The 26,504-nt window shown below is 41.9% G+C and overlaps 1 protein-coding gene across 2 annotated transcripts in view; it reads left to right on the top strand.

The window, feature by feature from the left end:
• The window catches only part of LOC147572807 (ankyrin repeat domain-containing protein 26-like), a 626,452-nt gene that overhangs the window by 378,699 nt on the left and 221,249 nt on the right, over positions 1-26,504 (top strand). The window contains exon 26 of one of the 2 annotated variants that reach the window (XM_086693295.1): positions 8,473-8,622. The exons of the other annotated variant lie outside the window; for it this stretch is intronic. Within the exon in view, the coding sequence (XP_086549421.1) occupies positions 8,473-8,607 (135 nt within the window). The 3' untranslated portion in view covers positions 8,608-8,622. Of the gene's footprint in view, positions 1-8,472; positions 8,623-26,504 lie in introns of those variants that run through there. 2 annotated transcript variants of the gene reach the window in all.

The following is a 26,504-nucleotide window of genomic DNA, read 5'->3' as shown; positions in this document are numbered from 1 at the left end:
TGGGGTTTGATTTGTATTTCCTGGATGATGCGTGATGTTGAGCACCTTTGCATGTGTCCGTTGGCCATCTGGGTGTCTCCTTTGGAAAAGTGTCTATTCACGTCCTCTGCCCCTTTCTTCGCTTACTTGGTTTTCGGGTGTTGAGTTTGGCAAGTTCTTTATAGACTTTTTTATCCTAACCCTTTATGTGATATGCCATTTGCAAATACATATCTTCTCCCATTCCGTTGGTTGCCTTTAAAGTTGTTGATTGTTGTCTTTGCTGTGTGGCAGCTTTGTATCTTGATGAGGTCCCAAAAGTTCACTTTTGCTTTTATTTTCCCTTGCCTTTGGAGACATGTCAAGTAAGTAATCGCTGCAGCCGAGGTCAGAGAGGTGGTTGCCTGCTTTCTCCTCTAGGACTTTGATGGTTTCCTGTCTCACGGTAAGCTTTTTCATGCATTGGAGTTTATGTTTGTGTAAGGTGTAAGAAAGTGGTCCAGGTTCACTCTTGTGCATGTTGCTGTCCAGTTCTCCCAGCACCATTAGCTAAAGAGACTGTCTTTTTTGCATTAGCTACTCTTTCCTGCTTTGTTGGAGCTTAGTTGGCCACACATCTGTGGGCCCATTTCTGGGTTCTCTATTCTATTCCATTGGCCTCTGTGCTTGTTTGGAGCTAATACCGTGCATTTGAGGAGTCCAGCTTTGTAGTACAGGCTAAAGTCCGGGATTGTGATGCCTCCCCCACTCTGGTTTTCTTTTTCAACCTTACTTTCGTTGTTCTGGTCTGGGACTTTTGTGGTTCTCTCCAAAGTTTAGGATTGTTTGTTCTAGTTCTGTGAAGAATGCTGCTGTTATTTTGATTGGGATTGCATTGAGTGTACAGATTGCTTTGGGTAGTATTGACATTTTAACAATGTTTGTTCTTGCAACCCACGAGCATGGGATATTTCCCGGGTTCTTTGTGTGTTCTTCAGTTTCTTTCATAAGTTGTCTATAGTTTTCAGCATACAGATCTTTTACCTCTTTGGTTAGGTTTAATGCTAGGTGTTTTATGGTTTGGTGCAGTGGTAAATGGGATCGATTCCTTGGTATCTCTTTCTAATGCTTCATGATTGGTGTATAGACATGCAACCGATTTGGGTGCATTGATTTTAATCCTGCAGCTTTGCTGAATGCATGTATCCATTCTAGCAGTTTTTTGGTGGAGGCTTTCAGGATGTCCACATAGATTATCGTGTCATCTGCAAACTGTGAAAGTTTGACCTCTTTTTGTCAACTTGGATGCCTTTTATTTCATTTTGTTGTGTGATGTCTGAGTCTAGGACTTCCAACATTATGCTAAGCAACAGTGGTGAGAGTAGAAATCCCTTCATGTTCCTGATCTCAGGGGAAAAGCTCTCAGTGTTTCTCCATGGAGGAGGCTATTAGCTGTGAGCCGTTCATATGTGGCTTTTAGGGTTTGAAGGTCTATTCCTTCTATCCGATTTTCTTGAGGGTTGTATTAAGAAAGGGTGCTGTATTTTGTCAAATGCTTTTCCTGCATCTATTGACAGGATCATATGGTTCTTATCCGTTCTTCTCTTCATGGGACGTGTCATGTTGATTGATCTGTGAATATTGAACCAGCCCTGCTGCCCAGGAAAGAATTGCACTTGATCCTGGAAAATCATTCTCTTAATATACCGTTGCATTACATTTGCTAGTATCTTATTGAGAAGGTTTGCATCCATGTTCATCAGGAACATTGGCCTGTCATTCTGCTTTTTAGTGGGGTCTCTGTCTGCTTTAGAAATCAACGTAATGCTGGTTTCATAGAAGGAGTCCAGAAGCTTTCCTTCTGTTTCTATTTTTTTTGGAACAGCTTGAGAAGAAGACAGATTAACTCTGCTTTAAATGTCTGGTAGAATTCCCCTGGGATGCCATCCTGCCCAGGACTCATATTTGTTGGGAGATTTTTAATAACTGATTGAATGTCTTCACGGGTTATGGGTCTGTTCACGTTTTCTATTTCTTCCCGTTTGGCTTTTGGTAGTGTGTGGGTGTCTAGGAATTTGTCCATGTCTTCCAGGTTGTCCAGGTTGTTGGCATATACTTTTTCATAGTATCCTCGGATCCTTGTTGTATTTCTGTGGTGTTGGTTGTGATCTCTTGTCTTTCATTTGTGATTTTATCTATTTGGGCTTCTCTTTCTTCTTTTTGAGAAGTGTGGCTAGGGGGTTATCAATTTTGCTTATTTAAAAAAATCACATCTCTTTGATTGATGTGTGCAACCTTGTTTTTGGATTCTATAGGATTTATTTCTGCTCTACGCTTTTTTGTTTCCCTACTTCTGCTGACGTTGGGCTTTCTTTGCTGCTGTGTTTCTAGTTCGATTAGGAGTGAAGTTAGTTTCTGTATTTGGGACCATCCTTGCTTCTGAAGATAGGCCTGGATTGCAATGTATTTTACTCTAAGGACTGCCTTTGCTGCATTCTAAAGGGTTTGGATTGTGTTTTTTCATTTTCATTTGCTTCCATATGGTTTTTAGTTTCTTCCTTAATCGCCTGGTGGACCCATTCTTTCTTGAGTAGGAACTTCTGTAACCTCCATGCATTTGGAGGCTTTCGAGTTTTTGTTCTTGAGGTTGATTCCAAGTGTCTGAGCGTTGTGATCTGAAAATATGCATGGTAGGATCTCAGTCCTTTTATATTTGTGGAGGGATGTTTTGTGACCCAGGATGTGATCTATATTGGAGAATGTTCTATGTGCACTTAAGAAGAATGTGCATTCTATTGCTGTTGGATGAAAAGATCTCAATATATCGGTGTTGATATCCATGTATATAAATGTATATATTAAGGCCAATATATATCTATGTATATCTAAATACATCTGGTCCAATGACACATTGGATCTGTGTTTCCTTACGGATTTTCTGCCTTGACGATCCGCCTGTGGCCATGAGTGGAGTCTTAAAGTCGTCTACAATCAGGGTATTTGTATGTATACATTTATTCATGTTTCTGATTATTCGATTCATATGTGTGGGCGTTTCACTTTGGGGGCAAAAACATTTGCAATTGTTAGCTCCTCTTGATGGATAGACCCCTTAATTATATGACCCAATGCCCTTCAGAATCTGTTACTACACTCTCTGGTTTAAAATCCAGTCTTTCTGGTGGAGGTGTGGTGACTCCAGCTTTCTTTTGACTTCTAGTAGCATGATAGGTGGTTCCCCATACCTTCACTTTGAATCTGGAGGTGTCCTGGGGTCTAAAATCAGTGTCTTGTTGACAACATATAGATGGATCTTGTTCTTTGGTTTTGTTTTGTGTTTTACCCATTCTGATTCCCTGTGTCTTTTGATTGGGGCATTGAGTCCATTCACATTCAGAGTGATTAGTTAAACATATGGATTTAGTGTCATTGTGTTATCTGAAGGTTTCATGCTTTTGGTGAGGCCTCTGTTCCTTTGTAGTCTCTGCTGCTTTCCACTCACAGAGTCGCCCCTTAGGATCTCCTGTAGGGCTGGTTTAGTGGTCATGAACTACCTTAGGGTTTGTGTGTCTGGGAAAGCCTTTCTCTCTCTTTCTATTCTAAATGACAGCCTTGCTGGGGAAGGGATTCTTTGCCGCATATGTTCCCATTCAGCACATTGACCATTTCCTACCCCTCCCTTCTGCCTTGCCAAGGTCCTTTGGACAGGTCTGTTGCTACCCTTATGTGTATCCCCTTGTTGAGTAAGACCCGTTTGTCCCTAGCTACTTTCAGAATCCTCTCTTTATCTTGTACTTTTCCAGTTTCGCTATGGCATGTCGTGGTGTTGACCTGGGTTTGTTGATTTGGAAAGGAATTCTCTGTGCCGCCAGGACTTGCATGCCCGTTTCCTTCCCCAGATGAAGGAAGCTCTCAGCTATAAGTTGTTCAAAAAAACCTTGTGCCCCTTTCTCTCACTCGTCTTCTTCTGGGACTCGTAGGATGTGGCTAATATTTCATCTCACCGAATCCCGTAGGTCTCTATACCTGCCTCGTGATCTAGTCATTTCGTTCCTTTCCTTTCTCTGCTTCATCGTTGTCCACCATTAGATCTTCTGTTCACCGATTCTGTCTGCTGCTTCTCCCGTCCTTGCTGTCACTGCATCTAGGTTACTTTGTATCTCCTTTACACCATTTCATTTTCAGCGTTCATCGTGACGATTCTTTAGGTCCTTGATCTCTGAAGCAGTAGATTCTCTGTTGTCTTCTATGCGTGCTTTTAAGCGCAACTATGCATCCTATGAGTGTCATTCCAAAAATGTTCTCAGATATATTCTTTCTGTCTCTTTTGAGCACTCCTCTGGCTGTCGTTTCTTCCTGAATTTTTTTTTTTTTTTTTTGAGGAGAATTTTTCGATTTCGTCGTTTTGGCTACACTCCTGCCCTTTATGTGTGTTAATAGCTGGTTTCTGTGTCCCACACCTGCGAGTACTACTATATTAAAAAGAGCTCCTACACGGTCCAGGGCCTGGCAGTTGAACAAATGTTTTTGGAGTGTGTTGTGTGCACTCTTTCGGTGTGTCTTTGGCTACTGTTCCCGCTACTTGGAGTGGCGGTTTGGGCCTTCCACCAGGTGTGCTTTGATTTGTTTGTGGACGTAATCCTGGGAAAAGGAGAAGAAGGTGGTGAAGTATCCTTAGCCCAAACAAAAAGAGAAATGACAGGAGTGGAAAAAAAGGCCAGCCAGTGACTCAAAGGAGCTCTAGGGTTTAATCCAGAAAGAGAGGGAGGAAAATGAAGAAGGAGATCTATAAAAGTATAGAGAAAATGCACAATCCAACACACAAAGAACCAGAACAGAGGTACAAAGGAAAAAAATATATAGATATATCTATCTATCTATCTATCTATCTATATAATCTATGTATAGATATATACGTATATATTAAGATATATAGATAAATGTAGATATATAATTAGCTTTGACCGACGTCAACTCGACACTTCTAGGCTGTTTCCAAAGGGAGCGAGGAAAGAGGAGAGTAGAAAGAGCAAAAAGGGAAAAGAGAAGAAAGGGAAAGCAAAGGAAAGAAAAGATGGGCGCCTGGGTGTCTGAGTAGGTGAAGCGTCCGACTCTTGAATTTGGCTCACGTCATGTTGTCGCTGTTGGTGGGTTTGAAACCCCCATCAGGTCCTGCAGTGAGAGCATGGATCCTGCTCGGATTCTCTCTCTCCCTCTCTCTGTATGTCTTCTGCTTGATCACTCACTCTCTCTCTCTCCAAATAAAGAAATAAACATTAAAAAAGAAAAGGAAAGACAAAAGAATAATAACTCAAATGAAAACAAACAAAGAAACAAAGAAACAAAGAAACAAACAAACAAACAAACAAACTAAGATAGAAAACCGGAGGAGAGTTGTCTATTGGTGCCTGGGACGGGTGGCTGTGCTGGTCTAGACGAGGGGCTGTCTGGTGCCATCAGTGTCAGTCTCACTCCTATAGAGAAGCAGTTACGAGGCACAGAGAGTCAGGGTTTGGTGTAAAGGGCCTGCCTCCACGGAGGCTCACTGTCCATTCCCTGAAGCCCCACGATATTGGTCGTGGGGAGAGAAATGGCGACGCCCCAATCTCTCCTGCCCACACGAGGTGTCTCAAAACTCACTGTTTAGGCTATCCTCACGGAATAGCCTGGGGAACCGGCTTGCCTTGCTGCACAGTCCCCTGTGCCACCTGAGCACTGAGCTGGGATTCAAAACCCTGTAGGATCCCGCTTTGCTCGGACCTGGTAGTGGAGTTGCGCCACTCTGCCCAGTGGACAGAGGGCCTCTGGCTCGTGCCTGCACGGTCTTTTTCCCTTGGGCAGGGCAATACCTCCCCTTTCCACCATACTCAAGGTGTTCTCTCCCAGTGTAGCCCTGAGATTGCTACCAAGCCTAGGGGCGGCTCCCTCCCCACCAGGCATGGGAGGTGGTAGCTCTGGTCTAGAGAAAGTCTGGCCACCTTGAAAATTCTGTTTCTTAGCCTCTAAGGCGGTTTTGCAAAGTAGAAACTGGCTCTCTGGACCTCTCTTTGGTCTGTGGTCCGGACAGGCTTTCTCATATCCAAAGGCCCTTCCCACAGCCTCTCTCTCTACTTTCCTTTCGTTTCTCCACCAAAGGGCTTCCCCCACTCCATGCCTGTGCTGCCCATTTTATTTCTCCCAATTCGCATACACACCCTTCTGTCCCGCCAAGCTGTCACTCTGCACCTGTGGAGATTTTTCTGTCCCTCTGCAGCCTGTATTCCTGGCATTCCAAGTGTTGTGACCTCAAAACTGCTGTGTTTGAGGGACAAGGGAAATGCTGATCCCCTCCCCTGCCATCTTAACTCCTCCCTCCACCTTTTACTTTCCTTTTCGCAATTTCAAAGTTGGGTGCCTAATCGACTAAGTCACCCAGGCCCCCCAAGAATGCTTGTTTTCAATGGGAAGATGTTCGAAGGCCAACAAAATGGCCCTAGTGTCCAGAAAAGAATGGCAAAGTTAGAATGGGTTTTTGATTTTCTAATGTGGGGCTATAAAAAGTTCCAGTAAACTCTTAGTGGAGACATCATATAGGTATACATTGGACCCTTGAACAAGATGGGTTTGGACTGTGGGAGTCCACATACATACAGATTTTTTTTTCAATAAATACAGTACCATCCTGTATTTTCTCTTCCTTATGATTGTCTTTTTCGTCTTGTTCTTTTTTTTTTTTTTAATTATTTATTTTGGGAGAGAGAGAGAGGACAGAGCACGTGAGTAGGGAAGCGGGGGCAGAGAGAGAATCTTCATCGGGCTCCAGACTGCCAGCGTTGAACTCAGGAAATCTAGATCATGACCTGAGCCAAAGTCAAGAGCCTGACCCTGAACCGACAGGGCCACCCAGCACCCCTTCCTTACGATTTTCTTAGTAACCTTTTCTTCAGTTTATAGTGTAAGAATACAGTATGTAATATATATAACGGGGAAAACATGCATTAATCGACTGTGTATATTGTTGGTAAGCTCAGCATTCCGTTATCCTAACCCTGACTTCCCATGCTCAGTGTACAGAGTCAATGGCCAAATGAGGCCGAAAAGGTAGATGAGACCTAGAGAGCGTATACAAGCGCTTCTGCTTTAATGTTCTGGATTTCAATACATATATACTTTTTGATTTCTAAGTGTAATTGCTTTTAAAGTAGGAAATTCAGTAGGAATTTTTGTTTTTTTGAATTGGTTTTGAGGTTTCAAAAGATATTTGTGGATTTTCGAGTGCATGGCCATCAGAGCCCGTAACCCTTGCTTTGTTCAAGGGTCAACGGTATAGTGATTTGGTACTTTTGAGATCTTCTCAGTGAGATTAGTGTAAATGTTTTGACCTTAATTACTTGGTCCTTGTATTCTGAGTACGTACCAAGGAGTTAGCTACTGAGTGTACAAGTGGAGGGTGTAGGTTGTTGTGGTCGGAGCAGAAAAGTAAGTCAACAGCAATCCGTTATAAGCCACTATAAAGGCTTCATCGATAGGAAATGGACAATGTTAGTTGAGAGAATATTGGGGGCGTTTGTAGTGAGGATGAGGATGAGAGTGGGAGTGGGAATTTTGGTAGTCGGAAAAGATCTGAGAGTGGCAAAAGGTGCCAAGTGAAAGATGAGAAGGACCAGTCGTGTAGACCGTGGCGAGGGACATTCTGGACAGAGAGGACCACGGATCATCATTTTACTCCAATGTCTTGGAGTCACCAAGAAGTAGGAAGGCTCACTCGATCATCATAATCATTATTATTGTTGTGTGTAAAAAAGAAAGTGTGCCTAGGGAAATGAGTGCTTGGCACATTTTAGGTGACTAAGACATACATGTTCTTATACTTGCCGTTTGAATGCTTACTACACATTGTGAAGAGTTCCATACCTATATCTACATGGTTTCTGCTACTAGTTCACCATAATTTTAAGAAAAGTTTTTTCTTACTACTTTGCCCTTCGATCCAACCCTTCTTTCGTCAAGAAAAAGGTCAAGCCTTTGTTTACCTAAACGAAGCAGCAGCTACAACAGTGTTTTGTTGATACTCAACATGATATACTCCAAAGTTTCTGATCATGTGAGGTATGAATTGACACTGAAACAAATGTCTGCCATTTTATTAGAAGCAGTTTTCATTTCTAGCAAGTACACTTTTAAAGACTTTGTTTCAAAACTTATTTCAAATGTCCTTTCATTTTGGTCAGGAATGCAAAGGAAGGTGTTTTGCTAGTTCCTTTTTGAAATCTGCATACAAGCCAGGCTTCTGCCTTTGAAAGTATTTATTCTGGCCTTCCATGATCAGTTTAGAGAGTCAATAGCCAAATGAAGATTCAAAGGGACGCTGAATCAAGAGAGCATATATGAGGTGTTGTATTTAAATGTTTTGGTGGTCAATACGTTTTACTGATTTGTAAGTCTGATTGTTATTAAAATCATAAATTCAGAAATTTTCTTGGAAAAGGCTTAGGAAGTCTTCACGCAACTCATTACTGATGCTACTTTTAACAGAGTATGTCTGAGAAGCCCAACAAATATGTTCCTCGTGTCTCTGGAGCTGTGGATCAGAAAAGACAAAGTCTATTAAATGGACAAGCAGAAGGTAAGAACTGTATTTTATTCAAAGGTCATTTGACAGAATGTTGATATAAAACAGGAATACTGATATATTCTAATATCTAAAGAAAACGGCCTGTTAAGTGCATAGGAAAGAGAAAGAGATGTGAAAAGGAGGTAAGTTGCATATCGTATGTGGTGTCAGCAACAGATTAAATTGAGAGTGCCACGAAAGGAGCTAAATGACTAGTTCCCTTTCAAGACCCTGGAAGGCCCAAGGAACCTCAGGAAAGAAGAGAAGAGCCAAAGAGGGAATCATGTGAATGGCGGAGACTACAGGGAATAAATGAAGGAAAGTAAGCCGGTGTGTATGGTGTTTCTACTGGAAGGTGGTAAAATACACTAGTTCTTTAAAGGGAAGAGCAGACTATTGGAAATGCAGCCACACTATCAGGTGAGCTTCTCGTACCAGAATTTGTCAGAGTAGTATCCCCAAATGTTCCCACTCTTACTGTTATCCTCACTGTTGGCAAGACATTAAGGACTGACCTAGCTGATGATGCAGAGTTATGTGCTAACTACCATGGGTGAACATAAGCGTTTGTAGTCAGCGATAAATGTATATACGTTAATGCCATATAAAATGGGGGTACTTCATACGGTAGTATCCTTTAGGGCAAAATAAGAGAATTGGAAGGAGGGTCACATAAGGAGACATCAAGATAACGCATCTGACATTTTGGATGCCGTATTTGTGACTTTTGATTATTTTGGCAATAACTGCCTTTAGGAGGTGAACTATATTTTTAATGTTCTAGGAAAATAAGGAAAAGAAACAAAAGCACACTATAATCAGTAGTAGGTTTTCGTATTCTGTCTGACAGTTCTGATTGTTGTGGAATGATCCCTGTTACTTCTTTGATTCCTATCTGCCAGAAAAATGAACTAAGTCCTAGGTAGTTGGAGAAAATTAACTGATTTTTCATATTTCAGAGAACTTTTATATGGTAGAACATAGGGGCAATCACCAGGATTTGCGCGCGCGCGCTCTCTCTCTCTCTCTCTCTCTCTCTCTCTCTCTCTCTCTCTTTTCGGAGTAACATAAGATTGTTGCTTGTTTCACACTTTCTGACATCATGATTTCATGTATTCCTTTTAAACCTTTCTTCAAATGGATATGTAGGGATGTAGGAATTTTCAAGTCAAATACCAAGAAAAGAGATTCCAGGAAAGGTATTCTGTGACATAACCTTCTGACTGTAACCACGTGTAAGACATCAACCCAAATAATAAAATTTCACATAAAGCAGTTGTGTTAGAGGCATCCCAGTGACACCCAGATTTGATTATTCACTAGAAGAGCTCACAGGACTCAGCATATAGTTGTAGTCATGCGTGTGGATTGGTATGGGGACAGGCTAGAAAGGCCAATCAGCACCGAGCAATGGTGCACGGGGTGAAGGCCAGAGGAAACCAAGCGCAGGCTTCCAGGAATCCTTTCTCTATGGAGTTGGCAGGATGTGCTAAATTCCTCCAGCATGAAATTAGGACAGCACAAGTGAAATGTTGTGGGCCAGTACGAGGCTTATGGATACTCAGTGCCCGAGGTTTTCATCAAATGCTAATCACATAGGCATCTTCTCCTTAGCATGTCCCAAAATTCCAGGTTTCCAGAAAGGAAATCAAGTGTACGGCCTTAAGCCCATTGAGTGTAGCAGCACTTAGGCACAGTGAACCACACTTAACCAGCTAGGGAATGGTGGGAACCCTCCTTAAATCCAAGATCCCAGGGAACAACCAAGGGCCAGTCATTCAAGTAGGATGTTCTGAGGGTAGCCATCTTCGGCCTGCTGGATGAAATCTGTTCTGCATAGGAATTATAGCCCTGACGTCATTTTTGGTGGTGTCTTCAAATTTTGTTTTACTAGCAAGTAACATGACGGTTACCATGGTACTGGTTTCAGTTTCATCATCCATATGAAGTAGGTATTTGTGTAAAAATTACTAGGGCAATATTAGGTCATTATAATCGTTTTTTTTAATGTGATTAAGCTTTCATTATGATTCTTAGGTATGATCAACATAATGATATTTGATTTAAAATTAGAATGAAAATCTCTTAATTATATGGAAAACCCAGGTTTGATTCCTATGGTGCTGAACCCCTGTTTATAGGTATAAGATTTCGGATCATATTCATCAATTGTTTTCTTGCCTAAGTATACAAATAACTGTTGTATTTTTGTGTTTTGTTTATGCATTTTCACATACTTCCAAATGGGAGACAGTACCCCTGTTGTGTTACTTTGGTCTCTGTGTTAATGTTCAAGGTGACTGTATCATGAGTTAGTATAGGCTAAGAGTAGCTTCAATGGATACCATATTTTGTTGTTTTTGTTGTTTCATACATTTAATAAGCCTGATTTTTGACATCAGCTTTAAGTTCAGAGCAAAATATATTAGGAAGTACAGAGAGTCTCCATATACCATACCACGCTCCCGTACACGCCTAGCCTCCCCTGTTGTTAACATCTTGCACGACAGTGGTCCATTTTTAGTAGGATTTTTTTTTTTTCAGTTCCTTGGTTCAGTTTTGAGCGAGAGAGCACGCATGCGTGTGAGCCGCCAAGGGGCAGAGGGAGAGGGGAGAAAGAATCCTGTGCTGTCAGCACAGAACCTGATGCAGGACTTGATCCCATGAACTGTGAGATCATGACCTGAGCTCAGATCCAGACATGGACGCTGAACCAACTGAGCCACCCAGGCACGCTGACAACAGTGGTGCCTTCTCTACGGACACGAACTCTTCATTTGGAGGCCAAGTCTCTAATGTGCATTAGTGTTCAGCCTTGGTGTTATACATTCTATGAGTTTTAACAAATGTGTAATGATGTGAATCCACCTTTGTGGTATCGTGTGAAAGGGTTCCACTGCCTTAAAAGTCCTCTGTGCTGTGCCCGTTTATCCCTACGTTCACCCCAACCCTTAGCTCCATAGCCTTGCTCTTTCCAGGTGTCATATAGTTCGAATCATAGAGTGGATGTCTTTGAATGTTTAGAAAGTGAAAATATCCTGGTAACTGAATGTAGGCATTCAAGCTATTCTTTGCCCTTTGTTTCGTTTAGTTGCTCATCAGTAGAGGATCTGATGACCTCTGCCTTCCATGAAAAAGTACGATTTCTCTAGATGTGTGTCACCTAATGGGGAGGGTTGAGAAAAATGACATCATGAACCACTACAGAGCACTCACATTGGGATCGTCCTCCTCTGTGATGTGCGGTGGGTCTAGATAGACTCTCTAGCAATGGAAGGAGACAGCCTCAAGAGGTTAGAACGATATCAAACTGGAATGCCAAATCCTTCCTTCTTACCTTGCCAATGGAAATAAGGCCAGGGAGAGTCTGTTTGCTATGGTTTGGCCATGCTGCAAAGTCCAATGTCTATAGAGCACACTTTGTGAGGGGGCGTTTCCTCCTAAAACTGAGGAGTGTCTGCTGAAGAGCTGGGGACGTTCTGCCGTGTTACCGCAAAATAAAGATACTCTCTTTCAACTCCTCTAGGAGTGGAAGTCCAGAAAAATCATGCTAGTTTCAGTCTGACATTGTCCGCTCATGATAATCATTCTCCTAACGATACCAGTTTCCTCCAGTGCCATAGAGTCGGTCAGTGATGGCCATTGTAAACATCAGTTCCCCTGTAGGTGTCAAATTCTGATAAAACCCATTCTTGCTTTTGGTCAATATAGAGGAGAAAGTAAGATTTCTTAGTGCTTTAAGCCTACGAATGGGATAATTACCATTCAGTGTAGTCTGGTTTCCAGGTGTGGTCCCAAAGCAATACTGTTCACAAATCATAAGCCGTACACTTGTAATTTCCTCTATTTTTCGATTGTTGATTTAACATGTATTTTGCTTTCTTCTTTAGGAGCAGATAAGAAGGCTGAGGAAGATTCTATATCCAGGTAGGGTTGCTATGGATTTGTAAAAATGACATTTGCTGGGGCACCCGGGTGGCTCAGTCGGTCAAGGGTATGACTCTTGACTTCAACTCAGGTTTGTGAGTTCAAGCCCCACGTCGAGTTTTGCGCAGACAGCCTCCTTGGGATATCTTTCCCGATTTCTGTGTGCACTCACTCTCAAAGTATAAAGGAATGAAATGAAATGAAACGGATAATGAAAGGAAAGGAAGGGGAATGAATGAACCGAAAATCATGTGTCTCCTAAGGGAACGCAGAGAACAAAACCAGTTGTTGCGTGTTCTACACTGGACCAGACACTATATCCTATGGGTACCATCTGTTCAGTTATATAGTCATTGTACAGCTTTGCAAAGTAGCTGTGTTATTGTAGCCTACTTTTTATTACTTTGGCAACTGTGGTTCAGGGAGGTTGATGACTCGACCATGATTCCATAGTTAACGGGTAGCTGAGGGGCTTTGCCCGTCAGCCCTTGAAGCTTCCGCATCCATTCTCTGGTTCCTCAGCAGCACTGAGATGAAGATACAGATCCTAGGGCAGATCAACTCAGAATGTCAAAGATAATGATGTGGGAACACCAATTTAGGGTTTGCTTAAGAACCCAGGTTAGTCCAAGCATTTGGCCTCATATATTTGACCACTGGTGCTAACAAAAGTCATTAGTGCAGTGGTAACTAGTCCCTTGTTTTTACCATCTGAGATTTTAGGGTGGATGTCAGCTATGGCCATGGTGTCAAGGCTTTTACATAATAAGCAAGATGTCATCAGGCAAGTCCTTAGATGTAGTGATATCCCCTCTTCTTGAGACAAATGAGTTTTCTGTAAGGGAAGGATATCTAGTTGCAGACCATGTTACATTAATTAAACTCACTCTCTATTTTGAGGATATTGCTATATGATTCTCTGTTGCCTAAGTTCTCAGGCTGGTTTCGCTTTGGGCTAGTACCCTTGTGTGGTTTAGGAAGCTTTTTGGGTTTTTTGGAGTTTTTTTTTTTTTTTTCCCCCATGACCTTTTGTACTGTGTTTTTCCTTTTGACTTTCTTCTCTGGATTCCTTGGTATTTCTTTTTTTTTTCCCAATAATTTCCCCACTTCTGCCAGCTAAGGACTCTCCATTTTTCCAGAGGCCAAATCAAAAGCACTTAGGGTCTCGGGATTTAGGGAACCTCAGACATTGATTCCTCAAAACACACTCTGGTACGTCAACCTATGTTTCACCTCCTTGCCCCATTGGTGTTTCCCTGGAGAATTTGAAACTCAAAGGAGATTGAAGTGACCTATTTGGATATGATAAGTGACAGAAATGCGATTTAAATTCTGGTTTTCTTTCTTTCCTTCCTTCCTTCCTTCTTTTTTGTCTTCGTCTTGCAGGCATCTGTTCTAATAATAGAAAGCTGGGGAGTGGGTCTAATGAATACAATGAAGGAGGGTAAGAATCGAATTATCAGAGGAGACCAGGTGTCAAGGAGAACAACACTGAGTTGGTTAGGAATACGAGTTTGAGAAAAGATGTCAGAATATGGGGGTTTATGCCAAGGGAGATAAAGGTGAATGACAGGAATGAAGGACCCAGGATTAGGGGAGTTGTTTAGTAAGGCATATTCAAATAGAGAGTTCAAGAGGGTCGTGACCAGGTTTCTGCTTTTGTGTGTGTTGGTTTCATTGAAGGTGCGAGCATACCTCAGATTTTCTGATGAGAGAGATTAAAAATCATTTGAGCTGCTGGGAAGAGTCTGTTTACAGCAAATAGAAATATGATATCCCCTACTTCCACCCCAACTGAGGGAGGATAGCTTAGATCCTCTCAAGGAATTGGGGGTGGGGGGTGGAGTTTCCGAACATCAGGGATGTATGGCCCAAGGCAAGCTGTCTCCTCACTCCAGCTCTTTTCCTAAATCTGTGATGCCCTTCCCATGTACTTGTAGGGCTGGGCAGGGGTAGGACTGACTTGTCAAATCAGTAAGGGAGCTTCATCTGGATCGGTGATAACATGCCTATGTTGAGGGGACTGTGTGGATGACTGAGACTCCCAGTTCGCTTGTTCTCCAGGAGCAGGCCATGGCTCCTACCCTCGGTCATTTGAGCCCATCCTTGTTGTAGGAGTGTATGGCTTCATTGGCTAAAGATTGAAAGGTTGGGGGATGCCACAGAACCGTGCCGAAGAGTGATGTAGGAGTGGGAGCTCATAGGGAAGAAAATAGTCAGGCAGCGTATAGAGAAACAGAGGCACAACTCCCAGGACCATTTTGATCACAGTCTCCGTCCTTGGGTAGCTGAATGCCCCTGAAGGCTTGGAATGTCTTGCTAGTTATTATGGACCTAAATAAGGCAAGACCAGTGTGGGAACAAAGTTGGCCTTGGGAACTTTGAATCTTTCAATCTCTAGTTAGTACTACCACTCATAACATAGAAACCTAAACTTTGATACGTTTACTTAAACGGAGGTCTACCTGACACACAATGTAATATGTGATGCAACGACTCTGGATGTTTCCCTGTGATCGCCATAAGCGTAGCTCCCGTCTGTTAATGTATGATGCCATTACGATACCACTGACTAGATTCCCTATGCTGTACCTTTGAGCCTTGTGATTTATTCATTCTATAACTGGAGCCCTGAACTCCCCTCTCCCCTTCACCCATTTTGCCATCCCCCCACCTCCCCACCCTTCTGGCAGGAGTCAAAGCTCTGCATTTATGGGTCTGTTTCTGCTTTTGCTCTGTTTGTTCATTTATTCCCCTTTTTACATTCTACACAGAAGTGAAATCATATAGGATTTGTCTTTCTCTGTCTGACTTATTTCACTTACCCTCATACCATCTAGGTACATCCATGATGTTGCAGATGGCAGGATCTCATTCTCATTTATAGCTGTGTAATATTTCAGTGTGTGTGTGTGTTTGTGTGTGTGCGTGTGTGTGTGTGTATGTGCTTGTGTGTGTGTGGTCTCTTCATGTATTGGTGGACACTTGGGTTGCTTCCGTATCTTGTCTATTGTAAATAATGCCATAGTAAAGATAGGGGTGCATATATCTTTTCAAATTAGTATTTCCATTTGCCTTGGGTAAATAAATACCCAGTAGTGGAATCACTGGATCCTATGGTATTTGTGTTTTTAATTCATTGAGGCCCCTCCATAGTGGCTTTCACTGTGGCGATACCAATTTATATCCCATGACCGGTGCCCAAGGGTTCTTTTTCCTCCACACCCTGAGCAACCCTTGTTGTTTCCTGTGTGTTGAAACTGAGCCATTCTGACAGATGTGAGGGGAGAAGTCATTGTGGTAACGTTTACACATTTCATTTTCAACCATTTCAGAGCATTGTCTGCCTGTCACATTTGGTTATGGAAACTCAGACTGGGTCTTTCCTGGAGATTTCACAGGTTAGGAGAGGTCCAGGCCAAATAGAGAACAGAAAGCTTTTTTTTAAAACAGGGTCCAAATTGTGAAAGACCTGTACTCTGGAAACCGTAAAACACTGATGAAAGAAATTGAAGGTGACGGAAAGAAAGAGAAAGACATCCGATGCTCACAGATGGGAAGAATACATATTTTTAAAGTGTCTACACTACCCAAAGCCATCTACAGATGTCATGCAATCCCTGTCACCATACCAACAGCATTTGTCACAGAGCTAGACAAACAAGCCTAAACGTTGTGTACAACCACAAAAGACCTTGAATGGCCAAAGCAATGTTGAAAACGAGGAACCCTGGAGGTATCGCAATCTCAGCTTTCAAGTTCTATTCCAAAGCTGTAGTAATCCAAACAGTATGGTGGGTACTGGCGTACAAAATAGCCTTAGAGCTCAGTGGAATAGAACCGCAAACCCAGACATATATCCACCACTGTATGGTCAGTTCGTCTTCTACAAACAGGAAAGACTATCCAGTGGGGAAAAGGCATTCTCTTCACCAAATGGTGTTGGGAAAACTGGACAAGCCACATGCCAAAGAATGAACCTGGACCAATTTCTGTACCATACACACAAATAAACTCGAAATGAATTAAACACCTAAGTGTGAGATTTGAAACCATAAAAAAAAAAAAAAAAAAAAAAAAAAAAAGAAAATCCTTGAAGAGAGCACAGGCCGTCATTTCTCTGACTTTGGCTGTAGGCACATTTTACTAGTTATGTCTCTTGAGCCAAGGGAAATAAAGCAAGAATAAAGTTTGGGGACTATATCAACCTACGAAGCTTTTGCACAGTGAAGGAAACCGTCAAAACTGAAAGGCAACCTCTGGAATGGGAGAACAAATTTGGAAATGTTTTGCAAATCCAGTAAAGGGTTAGTATCCACAATGTCTAAAAAATGGATACATGTCAACATCACCCCCGTCCAAAAAAAGCCCAGTTTACACATGAGCAGTAGACATAACCAGACACTTTTCCAAAGACAACATACAGATGGTCAACAGACACATGAAAAGATGCTCCCCCAAACTACAACGAGATACCACGTCACACCTGTCAGAATGGCTACACTCCAAGACACAAGAAGCAAGTGTTTGCGAGGATGTGGAGACAAAGGAAACCTCTTGCACCGTTGGTGGAAATGCAAATGGGGGTGGCCCCTGTGGAAAACAGTATGGAGGTTCCTCAGAAAGTTAAAACCAGAACTCTCCTATGATCCAGTAATTGCACTACTGGATACTACCCAAGAGAATACAAAAACACGAATTCCACGGGACACACACACTCCCGTGTTTATTGCAGCATTATTTCCAACAGCCAGCGCAAGCGTCCTTTGACAGCTGAGTGAACCAAGAAGAAGCCCTATATGAATGTATGTGTGTGTGTATGTATACACACACACACACACACACACACACACACAAAGACACACACACATACTGTAATTTTAATCATAAAACAATGAAATCTTGGCATTTGCAATCACCTGGATGGAGCCTGAGTGTAGTATGGTAAGCAAAGTCAGGGAAAGACACATGCCATATGATTTTACTCATGTAGCACTTAAGAAACAACAAACGAGCAAAGGGAGGAAACAAAAGGGGAGACAAACCAAGAAATAGGCTCTTAACTGCAGAGAAGAAACGGCTGGTTGCGGAGTGGAGGTGAGTGGTGGGAGGGGTGAAAGAGATGATGGGGATGAAGGAGTGCCCTTGTCATGATGAGCACGGGGTGAGTATGGAGTTGGTGAATCACTATATTGTACAACTTAAACTAATATAACTCTGGATGTTGCTATTACTGGCATTAAAATAAAACTTAATGAAAAAACCAGAGGCCAATGTTAATGATACCAAGAAACTTCGTGGAATAAACAGATAGGCGACCTTTCCCTGAACTTTTTAAAATTTTGTTTGTAAATGAATGAACATGTTTTTCTTGTATTTTTTTTGCTCTCAAGGCTTTCCGACAAACCTGGTCCTGATGATTCATGGCCTACATCATCTAGCCAAGTCTTAGATTTTGGTACCAAGGTAAAGTACCCTCCTGTGAAACTCACTTTCCTGCTCTGAATTGAGTTTTCTCCCTTATTTACTCTGAAAATTTAAGAGGAGCCTGTGTATCATCATTTCATGTGTGTCATGGAAAGTTAGCAAGAACAAACCACTTTACAGATACATGACGCGTTGAATGTTTTGTTTTGTTTTGTTTTGTTGTACTTTGGTAAATCCTACAGGTGGAGGCTGATCAAAGAATGGGCTGGAAAATATATAATGACCGTCATATGATATTGGGAAAAGCTTTCCCATCATGGAGGCAATATGACATTTGCTTAAGGATAAGGATTCTTACTGTGATAGTAACATGACTGATACTACTCATGCCTAAATGAAACCTGATAGGGTCCAAGTATCTATTGTAGGTTGCCCCCACCCCCACCCCGGCCCCGGGCAAGTTTTATTTTGGTGACATACAGGATTTTCCTTTGGCTCTATCCTTTGTTCTACATTTAGACTAAAATAATATTAGAAAATGTAGAAATTTAGATGCTTACATTATTTCTCAACATTTACCTTACAAAGGTGTCCTCCTGTAGTTTTCAAATAACTGCATGAAGAGTAAGTTAAAATTGTGCATCTCCCTGAAGAATACGTATTTTGCTGAGAAGAGTAGCTCTATGAGCAGAGGCTCTTCATAGCCAAGTTGTCAAATTTCTGATTTCAGAAATCTTTCGTATTCTAGCTTTGAACACTATCTCCTCCTAGTCCTTGTGTCAGATTCTAAAATTTAAAGTTTCAGACATCTGATATTTATTTCAGTATTCATTTCAAAGCCCCTCAGTCATGATAAGCTCCTGGAGGTTAGGAAACACACTTGTCAGACGCCTGGAGCTCCTAGAATAACGTCTTGCTTGGAAGAAGCAATGTCATGGTTTTTGAATGGGAATAAATGAGTAGGGAAATGGAATTCCGTAGAATGGAGTTTGAAAAGGAACAAAATACGCATGATATATCACAATTAAATATGTGAATTTAAAAAGTCAGGCTTCAGTTTATATTCCGTTTTAGTGTTTAACATGTATAAACGCAAATGAATTCTATTGAGGAAATCAGGAGTTACATAAGAAAGAAGGTTACAGTATATTTTTAGTATCCTCCTATTGTGAGCTGAAATTTGCAGAGAAAAAGTCCTCAGCCTTTGTTTGTGTAACCCCATCTGTGTCCCATTACACACATCCTTTGAAGGTTCCCATTTCTTCCTAGAATTCTCATTCCCAATTCTTTCTCCATAGTGAATGTTGACGTATTAGAAACCTCTCTTTGTCTGTTCTTTTGTTAGTCTAGTAATAATTTCTAGCTTTTCGGAAGCGATAGATGCCAGGAATTGAACAGTTTATTTATAGTGAAAAAACTTAAATTCTTTATTACAGCATTTATAACCAGATAACTGTAGAGTGATAAGAGTCAGTATTATTAGGGATATACTGTGAATCAAAGCCTCTCTTTTACATAAATATTAGATAGATAGATAGATAGATAGATAGATAGATAGATAGATGGATATAGATATAGATAGAGAGATAGGTATAGATAGAGATAGAGATATATATATAATATACAGTTATATACACATATATATTTACACTTATATATATATACACACACACATGTATACATATATATGTACACATACACACACACACACATATATATATACACACTCATAGAGAGAGACATATATTTTTAAAAGGTTTAAAAGAGACTATTGTTCATAGTATATTCCCAATCCTACTTATGTACCTGTTGAAAAATGTGTGTTGTTTCCATTTACCTTCTTTTGCTCACATTGTTCCTTTTCTTTTTTGTCTTAGGCTCATTCTTGATTGATTGGTCATGTGTTTTTTGTTTTTTTTTTTCTTTTTCCCTCTTCTCCCCCCATGCTTTTTATGGTATTTTTAAAATTTTTTTAAAGTTTATGTATTTTTGAGACAGAGAGAGACACAGAGTGCAAGCGGGGTAGGGGCAGAGACAGAGGGAGACACAGAACCAAAGCAGGCTGCAGGCTCCGAGCTGTCAACACAGAGCTCAACGTGGGGCTGAAACCCACAACCCGTGAGATCATGACTCATGAGCTGAAGGTGGATGCTGAACTGACTGTGCCACATACGTGTTCCCCGCACCAGGCTCTTTTTTAATGGTTTACCCTTACCCTAATTTGTCCTTGCAGAAGCTATTTCTTTAGTGTCTGTTCTTTTAGTACATCACTTTCTGTCAACTCCATTGTCAACATATTGGTTATGGAATTCTACTGTGTGTGTGTGGTTTCCATCCAGGACTCATTGCCCCACAAGGTTTATTATGCTTGTTTTTCTCTTTCTTGGAAGGTGCTGAGCTAAATGTTTTTGAAATGTTTGTATTTCTCTTGGAAAGGGAGGGAGAGAGAGAAAGAATGAGCAAGTGCTCGTTGTTGTGATCTGACAATATGCAAGGTATGATCTCAGGCCTTTTATATTTGTGGAGGGCTGTTTTGAGACCCAGGATGTCACTTGGAGTCATTGGAGAATGTTCTATGTGCACTTAAGAAGAATGTGCGTTCTACTGCCGTTGGATGAAAAGATCTTAATATATCGGTGTTGATATCCATGTATATAAATGCATATATATGAGGCCAATATATATCTAGGTATATCTGAATACATCTGGTCCAATGACACATTGGATCTGTGTTTCCGTACTGATTTTCTGCCTTGACGATACGCCTATTGCCATGAGTGGAGTCTTAAAGTCGTCTACAATCATGGTATTTGTATGTATACATTTAATCATGTTTGTGATTAATCGATTCATATGTGTGGGCGTTTCACTTTGGGGCCATAAACATTTGCAAGTCTTAGCTCCTCTTGATGGCTAGAGGACCCATGCCTTAATTATGACCTTAATTATGACCCAGTGCCCTTCTGAATCTGTTACTACAGTCTCCGGTTTAAAATCTAGTCTTTCTGGTGGAAGTGTGTCAACTCCAGCTTTCTTTTGACTTCTAGTAGCATGATAGATGGTTCGCCATACCTTCACTTTGAATCTGGAGGTGTCCTGGGGTCTAAAATCAGTGTCTTGTTGACAACATATAGATGGATCTTGTTCTTTGGTTTTGTTTTGTGTTTTACCCATTCTGATTCCCTGTGTCTTTTGATTGGGGCATTGAGTCCATTCACATTCAGAGTGATTAAACATATGGATTTAGTGTCATTGTGTTATCTGAAGGTTACATGCTGTTGGTGAGGCCTCTGTTCCTTTGTAGTCTCTGCTGCTTTCCACTCACAGAGTCGCCCTTTAGGATCTCCTGTGGGGCTGGTTTAGTGGTCATGAACTCCATTAGGGTTTGTGTGTCTGGGAAAGCATTTCTCTCTCTTTCTATTCTAAATGACAGCCTTGCTGGGGAAGGGATTCTTCACCGCAGATGTTCCCATTCAGCACATTGACCATTTCCTACCCCTCCCTTGTGCCCTGCCAAGGTTCTTTGGACAGGTCTCTTGCTACCCTTATGTGTCTTGCCTTGTCGAATAAGACCCGTTTGTCCCTAGCTGCTTTCAGAATCCTCTCCTTATCTTGTACTTTTCCAGTTTCGCTATGGCATGTCGTGGTGTTGACCTGGGTTTGTTGATTTGGAAAGGAATTCTCTGTGCCGCCAGGACTTGCATGCCCGTTTCCTTCCCCAGATGAGGGAAGCTCTCAGCTATAAGTTGTTCAAAAAAACCTTCTGCCCCTCTCTCTCACTCTTCTTCTTCTGGGACTCGTAGGATGTGGCTAATATTTATCTCACCGAATCACGTCGGTCTCTAGTACCTGCCTCGTGATCTAGTCATTTCGTTCCTTTCCTTTCTCTGCTTCATCGTTGTCCACCATTGGATCTTCTGTTCACCGATTCTGTCTGCTGCTTCTCCCGTCCTTGCTGTCACTGCATCTAGGTTACTTTGTATCTCCTTTACACCATTTCATTTTCAGCGTTCATCGTGACGATTCCTTAGGTCCTTGATCTCTGAAGCACTAGATTGTCTGCTGTCTTCTGTGCGTGGTTTCAAGTGCAACTATGCGTCTTATGAGTGTCATTCCAAAAATGTGCTCACATATATTGTTTCTCTGTCTTTTGAGCCCTTCTCTGGCTGTCCTTTCTTCCCGGAATGTTTTCGAGGAGAATTCTTCGATTTCGTCGTTTTGGCTCGATTCCTGCCCTTTATGTGTGTTAATAGCTTGTTCTGTGTCCCACACCTGCGAGTACTACTATATTAAAAAGAGCTCCTGCACGGTCCAGGGCCTGGCAGTTGAACAAATGTTTTTGGAGTGTGTTGTGTGCACTCTTTCGGTGTGTCTTTGGCTACTGTTCCCGCTACTTGGAGTGGCGGTTTGGGCCTTCCACCAGGTGTGCTTTGATTTGTTTGTGGACGTAATCCTGGGAAAAAGGAGAAGAAGGTGGTGAAGTATCCTTAGCCCAAACAAAAAGAGAAATGACAGGAGTGGAAAAAAAGGCCAGCCAGTGACTCAAAGGAGCTCTAGGGTTTAATCCAGAAAGAGAGGGAGGAAAATGAAGAAGGAGATCTATAAAAGTATAGAGAAAATGCGCAATCCAACACACAAAGAACCAGAACAGAGGTACAAAGGAAAAAAATCTATCTATCTATCTATCTATCTATCTAATCTATGTATAGATATATACGTATATATTAAGATGTATAGATAAATGTAGATATATAATTAGCTTTGACCGACGTCAACTCGACACTTCTAGGCTGTTTCCAAAGGGAGCGAGGAAAGAGGAGAGTAGAAAGAGCAACAAGGGAAAAGAGAAGAAAGGGAAAGCAAAGGAAAGAAAAGATGGGCGCCTGGGTGTCTGAGTAGGTGAAGCGTCCGACTCTTGAATTTGGCTCACGTCATGTTGTCGCTGTTGGTGGGTTCGAAACCCCCATCAGGTCCTGCAGTGAGAGCATGGATCCTGCTCGGATTCTCTCTCTCCCTCTCTCTGTATGTCTTCTGCTTGATCACTCACTCTCTCTCTCTCCAAATAAAGAAATAAACATTAAAAAAGAAAAGGAAAGACAAAAAAATAATAACTCAAATGAAAACAAACAAAGAAACAAAGAAACAAAGAAACAAAGAAACAAACAAACAAACTAAGATAGAAAACCGGAGGAGAGTTGTCTATTGGTGCCTGGGACGGGTGGCTGTGCTGGTCTAGACGAGGGGCTGTCTGGTGCCATCAGTGTCAGTCTCACTCCTATAGAGAAGCAGTTACGAGGCACAGAGAGTCAGGGTTTGGTGTAAAGGGCCTGCCTCCACGGAGGCTCACTGTCCATTCCCTGAAGCCCCACGATATTGGTCGTGGGGAGAGAAATGGCGACGCCCCAATCTCTCCTGCCCACACGAGGTGTCTCAAAACTCACTGTTTAGGCTATCCTCACGGAATAGCCTGGGGAACCGGCTTGCCTTGCTGCACAGTCCCCTGTGCCACCTGAGCACTGAGCTGGGATTCAAAACCCTGTAGGATCCCGCTTTGCTCGGACCTGGTAGTGGAGTTGCGCCACTCTGCCCAGTGGACAGAGGGCCTCTGGCTCGTGCCTGCACGGTCTTTTTCCCTTGGGCAGGGCAATACCTCCCCTTTCCACCATACTCAAGGTGTTCTCTCCCAGTGTAGCCCTGAGATTGCTACCAAGCCTAGGGGCGGCTCCCTCCCCACCAGGCATGGGAGGTGGTAGCTCTGGTCTAGAGAAAGTCTGGCCACCTTGAAAATTCTGTTTCTTAGCCTCTAAGGCGGTTTTGCAAAGTAGAAACTGGCTCTCTGGACCTCTCCTTGGTCTGTGGTCCGGACAGGCTTTCTCATATCCAAAGGCCCTTCCCACAGCCTCTCTCTCTACTTTCCTTTCGTTTCTCCACCAAAGGGCTTCCCCCACTCCATGCCTGTGCTGCCCATTTTATTTCTCCCAATTCGCATACACACCCTTCTGTCCCGCCAAGCTCACTCTGCACCTGTGGAGATTTTTCTGTCCCTCTGCAGCCTGTATTCCTGGCATTCCAAGTGTTGTGACCTCAAAACTGCTGTGTTTGAGGGACAAGGGAAATGCTGATCCCCTCCCCTGCCATCTTAACTCCTCCCTCCACCTTTTACTTTCCTTTTCGCAATTTCAAAGTTGGGTGCCTAATCGACTAAGTCACCCAGGCCCCCCAAGAATGCTTGTTTTCAATGGGAAGATGTTCGAAGGCCAACAAAATGGCCCTAGTGTCCAGAAAAGAATGGCAAAGTTAGAATGGGTTTTTGATTTTCTAATGTGGGGCTATAAAAAGTTCCAGTAAACTCTTAGTGGAGACATCATATAGGTATACATTGGACCCTTGAACAAGATGGGTTTGGACTGTGGGAGTCCACATACATACAGACTTTTTTTTCAATAAATACAGTACCATCCTGTATTTTCTCTTCCTTATGATTGTCTTTTTCGTCTTGTTCTTTTTTTTTTTTTTTAATTATTTATTTTGGGAGAGAGAGAGAGGACAGAGCACGTGAGTAGGGAAGCGGGGGCAGAGAGAGAATCTTCATCGGGCTCCAGACTGCCAGCGTTGAACTCAGGAAATCTAGATCATGACCTGAGCCAAAGTCAAGAGCCTGACCCTGAACCGACAGGGCCACCCAGCACCCCTTCCTTACGATTTTCTTAGTAACCTTTTCTTCAGTTTATAGTGTAAGAATACAGTATGTAATACATATAACGGGGAAAACATGCATTAATCGACTGTGTATATTGTTGGTAAGCTCAGCATTCCGTTATCCTAACCCTGACCTCCCATGCTCAGTGTACAGAGTCAATGGCCAAATGAGGCCGAAAAGGTAGATGAGACCTAGAGAGCGTATACAAGCGCTTCTGCTTTAATGTTCTGGATTTCAATACATATATACTTTTTGATTTCTAAGTGTAATTGCTTTTAAAGTAGGAAATTCAGTAGGAATTTTTGTTTTTTTGAATTGGTTTTGAGGTTTCAAAAGATATTTGTGGATTTTCGAGTGCATGGCCATCAGAGCCCGTAACCCTTGCTTTGTTCAAGGGTCAACGGTATAGTGATTTGGTACTTTTGAGATCTTCTCAGTGAGATTAGTGTAAATGTTTTGACCTTAATTACTTGGTCCTTGTATTCTGAGTACGTACCAAGGAGTTAGCTACTGAGTGTACAAGTGGAGGGTGTAGGTTGTTGTGGTCGGAGCAGAAAAGTAAGTCAACAGCAATCCGTTATAAGCCACTATAAAGGCTTCATCGATAGGAAATGGACAATGTTAGTTGAGAGAATATTGGGGGCGTTTGTAGTGAGGATGAGGATGAGAGTGGGAGTGGGAATTTTGGTAGTCGGAAAAGATCTGAGAGTGGCAAAAGGTGCCAAGTGAAAGATGAGAAGGACCAGTCGTGTAGACCGTGGCGAGGGACATTCTGGACAGAGAGGACCACGGATCATCATTTTACTCCAATGTCTTGGAGTCACCAAGAAGTAGGAAGGCTCACTCGATCATCATAATCATTATTATTGTTGTGTGTAAAAAAGAAAGTGTGCCTAGGGAAATGAGTGCTTGGCACATTTTAGGTGACTAAGACATACATGTTCTTATACTTGCCGTTTGAATGCTTACTACACATTGTGAAGAGTTCCATACCTATATCTACATGGTTTCTGCTACTAGTTCACCATAATTTTAAGAAAAGTTTTTTCTTACTACTTTGCCCTTCGATCCAACCCTTCTTTCGTCAAGAAAAAGGTCAAGCCTTTGTTTACCTAAACGAAGCAGCAGCTACAACAGTGTTTTGTTGATACTCAACATGATATACTCCAAAGTTTCTGATCATGTGAGGTATGAATTGACACTGAAACAAATGTCTGCCATTTTATTAGAAGCAGTTTTCATTTCTAGCAAGTACACTTTTAAAGACTTTGTTTCAAAACTTATTTCAAATGTCCTTTCATTTTGGTCAGGAATGCAAAGGAAGGTGTTTTGCTAGTTCCTTTTTGACATCTGCATACAAGCCAGGCTTCTGCCTTTGAAAGTATTTATTCTGGCCTTCCATGATCAGTTTAGAGAGTCAATAGCCAAATGAAGATTCAAAGGGACGCTGAATCAAGAGAGCATATATGAGGTGTTGTATTTAAATGTTTTGGTGGTCAATACGTTTTACTGATTTGTAAGTCTGATTGTTATTAAAATCATAAATTCAGAAATTTTCTTGGAAAAGGCTTAGGAAGTCTTCACGCAACTCATTACTGATGCTACTTTTAACAGAGTATGTCTGAGAAGCCCAACAAATATGTTCCTCGTGTCTCTGGAGCTGTGGATCAGAAAAGACAAAGTCTATTAAATGGACAAGCAGAAGGTAAGAACTGTATTTTATTCAAAGGTCATTTGACAGAATGTTGATATAAAACAGGAATACTGATATATTCTAATATCTAAAGAAAACGGCCTGTTAAGTGCATAGGAAAGAGAAAGAGATGTGAAAAGGAGGTAAGTTGCATATCGTATGTGGTGTCAGCAACAGATTAAATTGAGAGTGCCACGAAAGGAGCT

The sequence above is a fragment of the Puma concolor genome, chromosome E4 (assembly GCF_028749965.1).
Source record: "Puma concolor isolate L17-30 chromosome E4, mPumCon1.1.hap2, whole genome shotgun sequence".
In the NCBI taxonomy this organism is placed as follows: Eukaryota; Metazoa; Chordata; class Mammalia; order Carnivora; family Felidae; genus Puma; species Puma concolor.
Note: the sequence above shows the minus strand (reverse complement) of the source record. Positions and strands in the feature narration are given on the sequence as shown.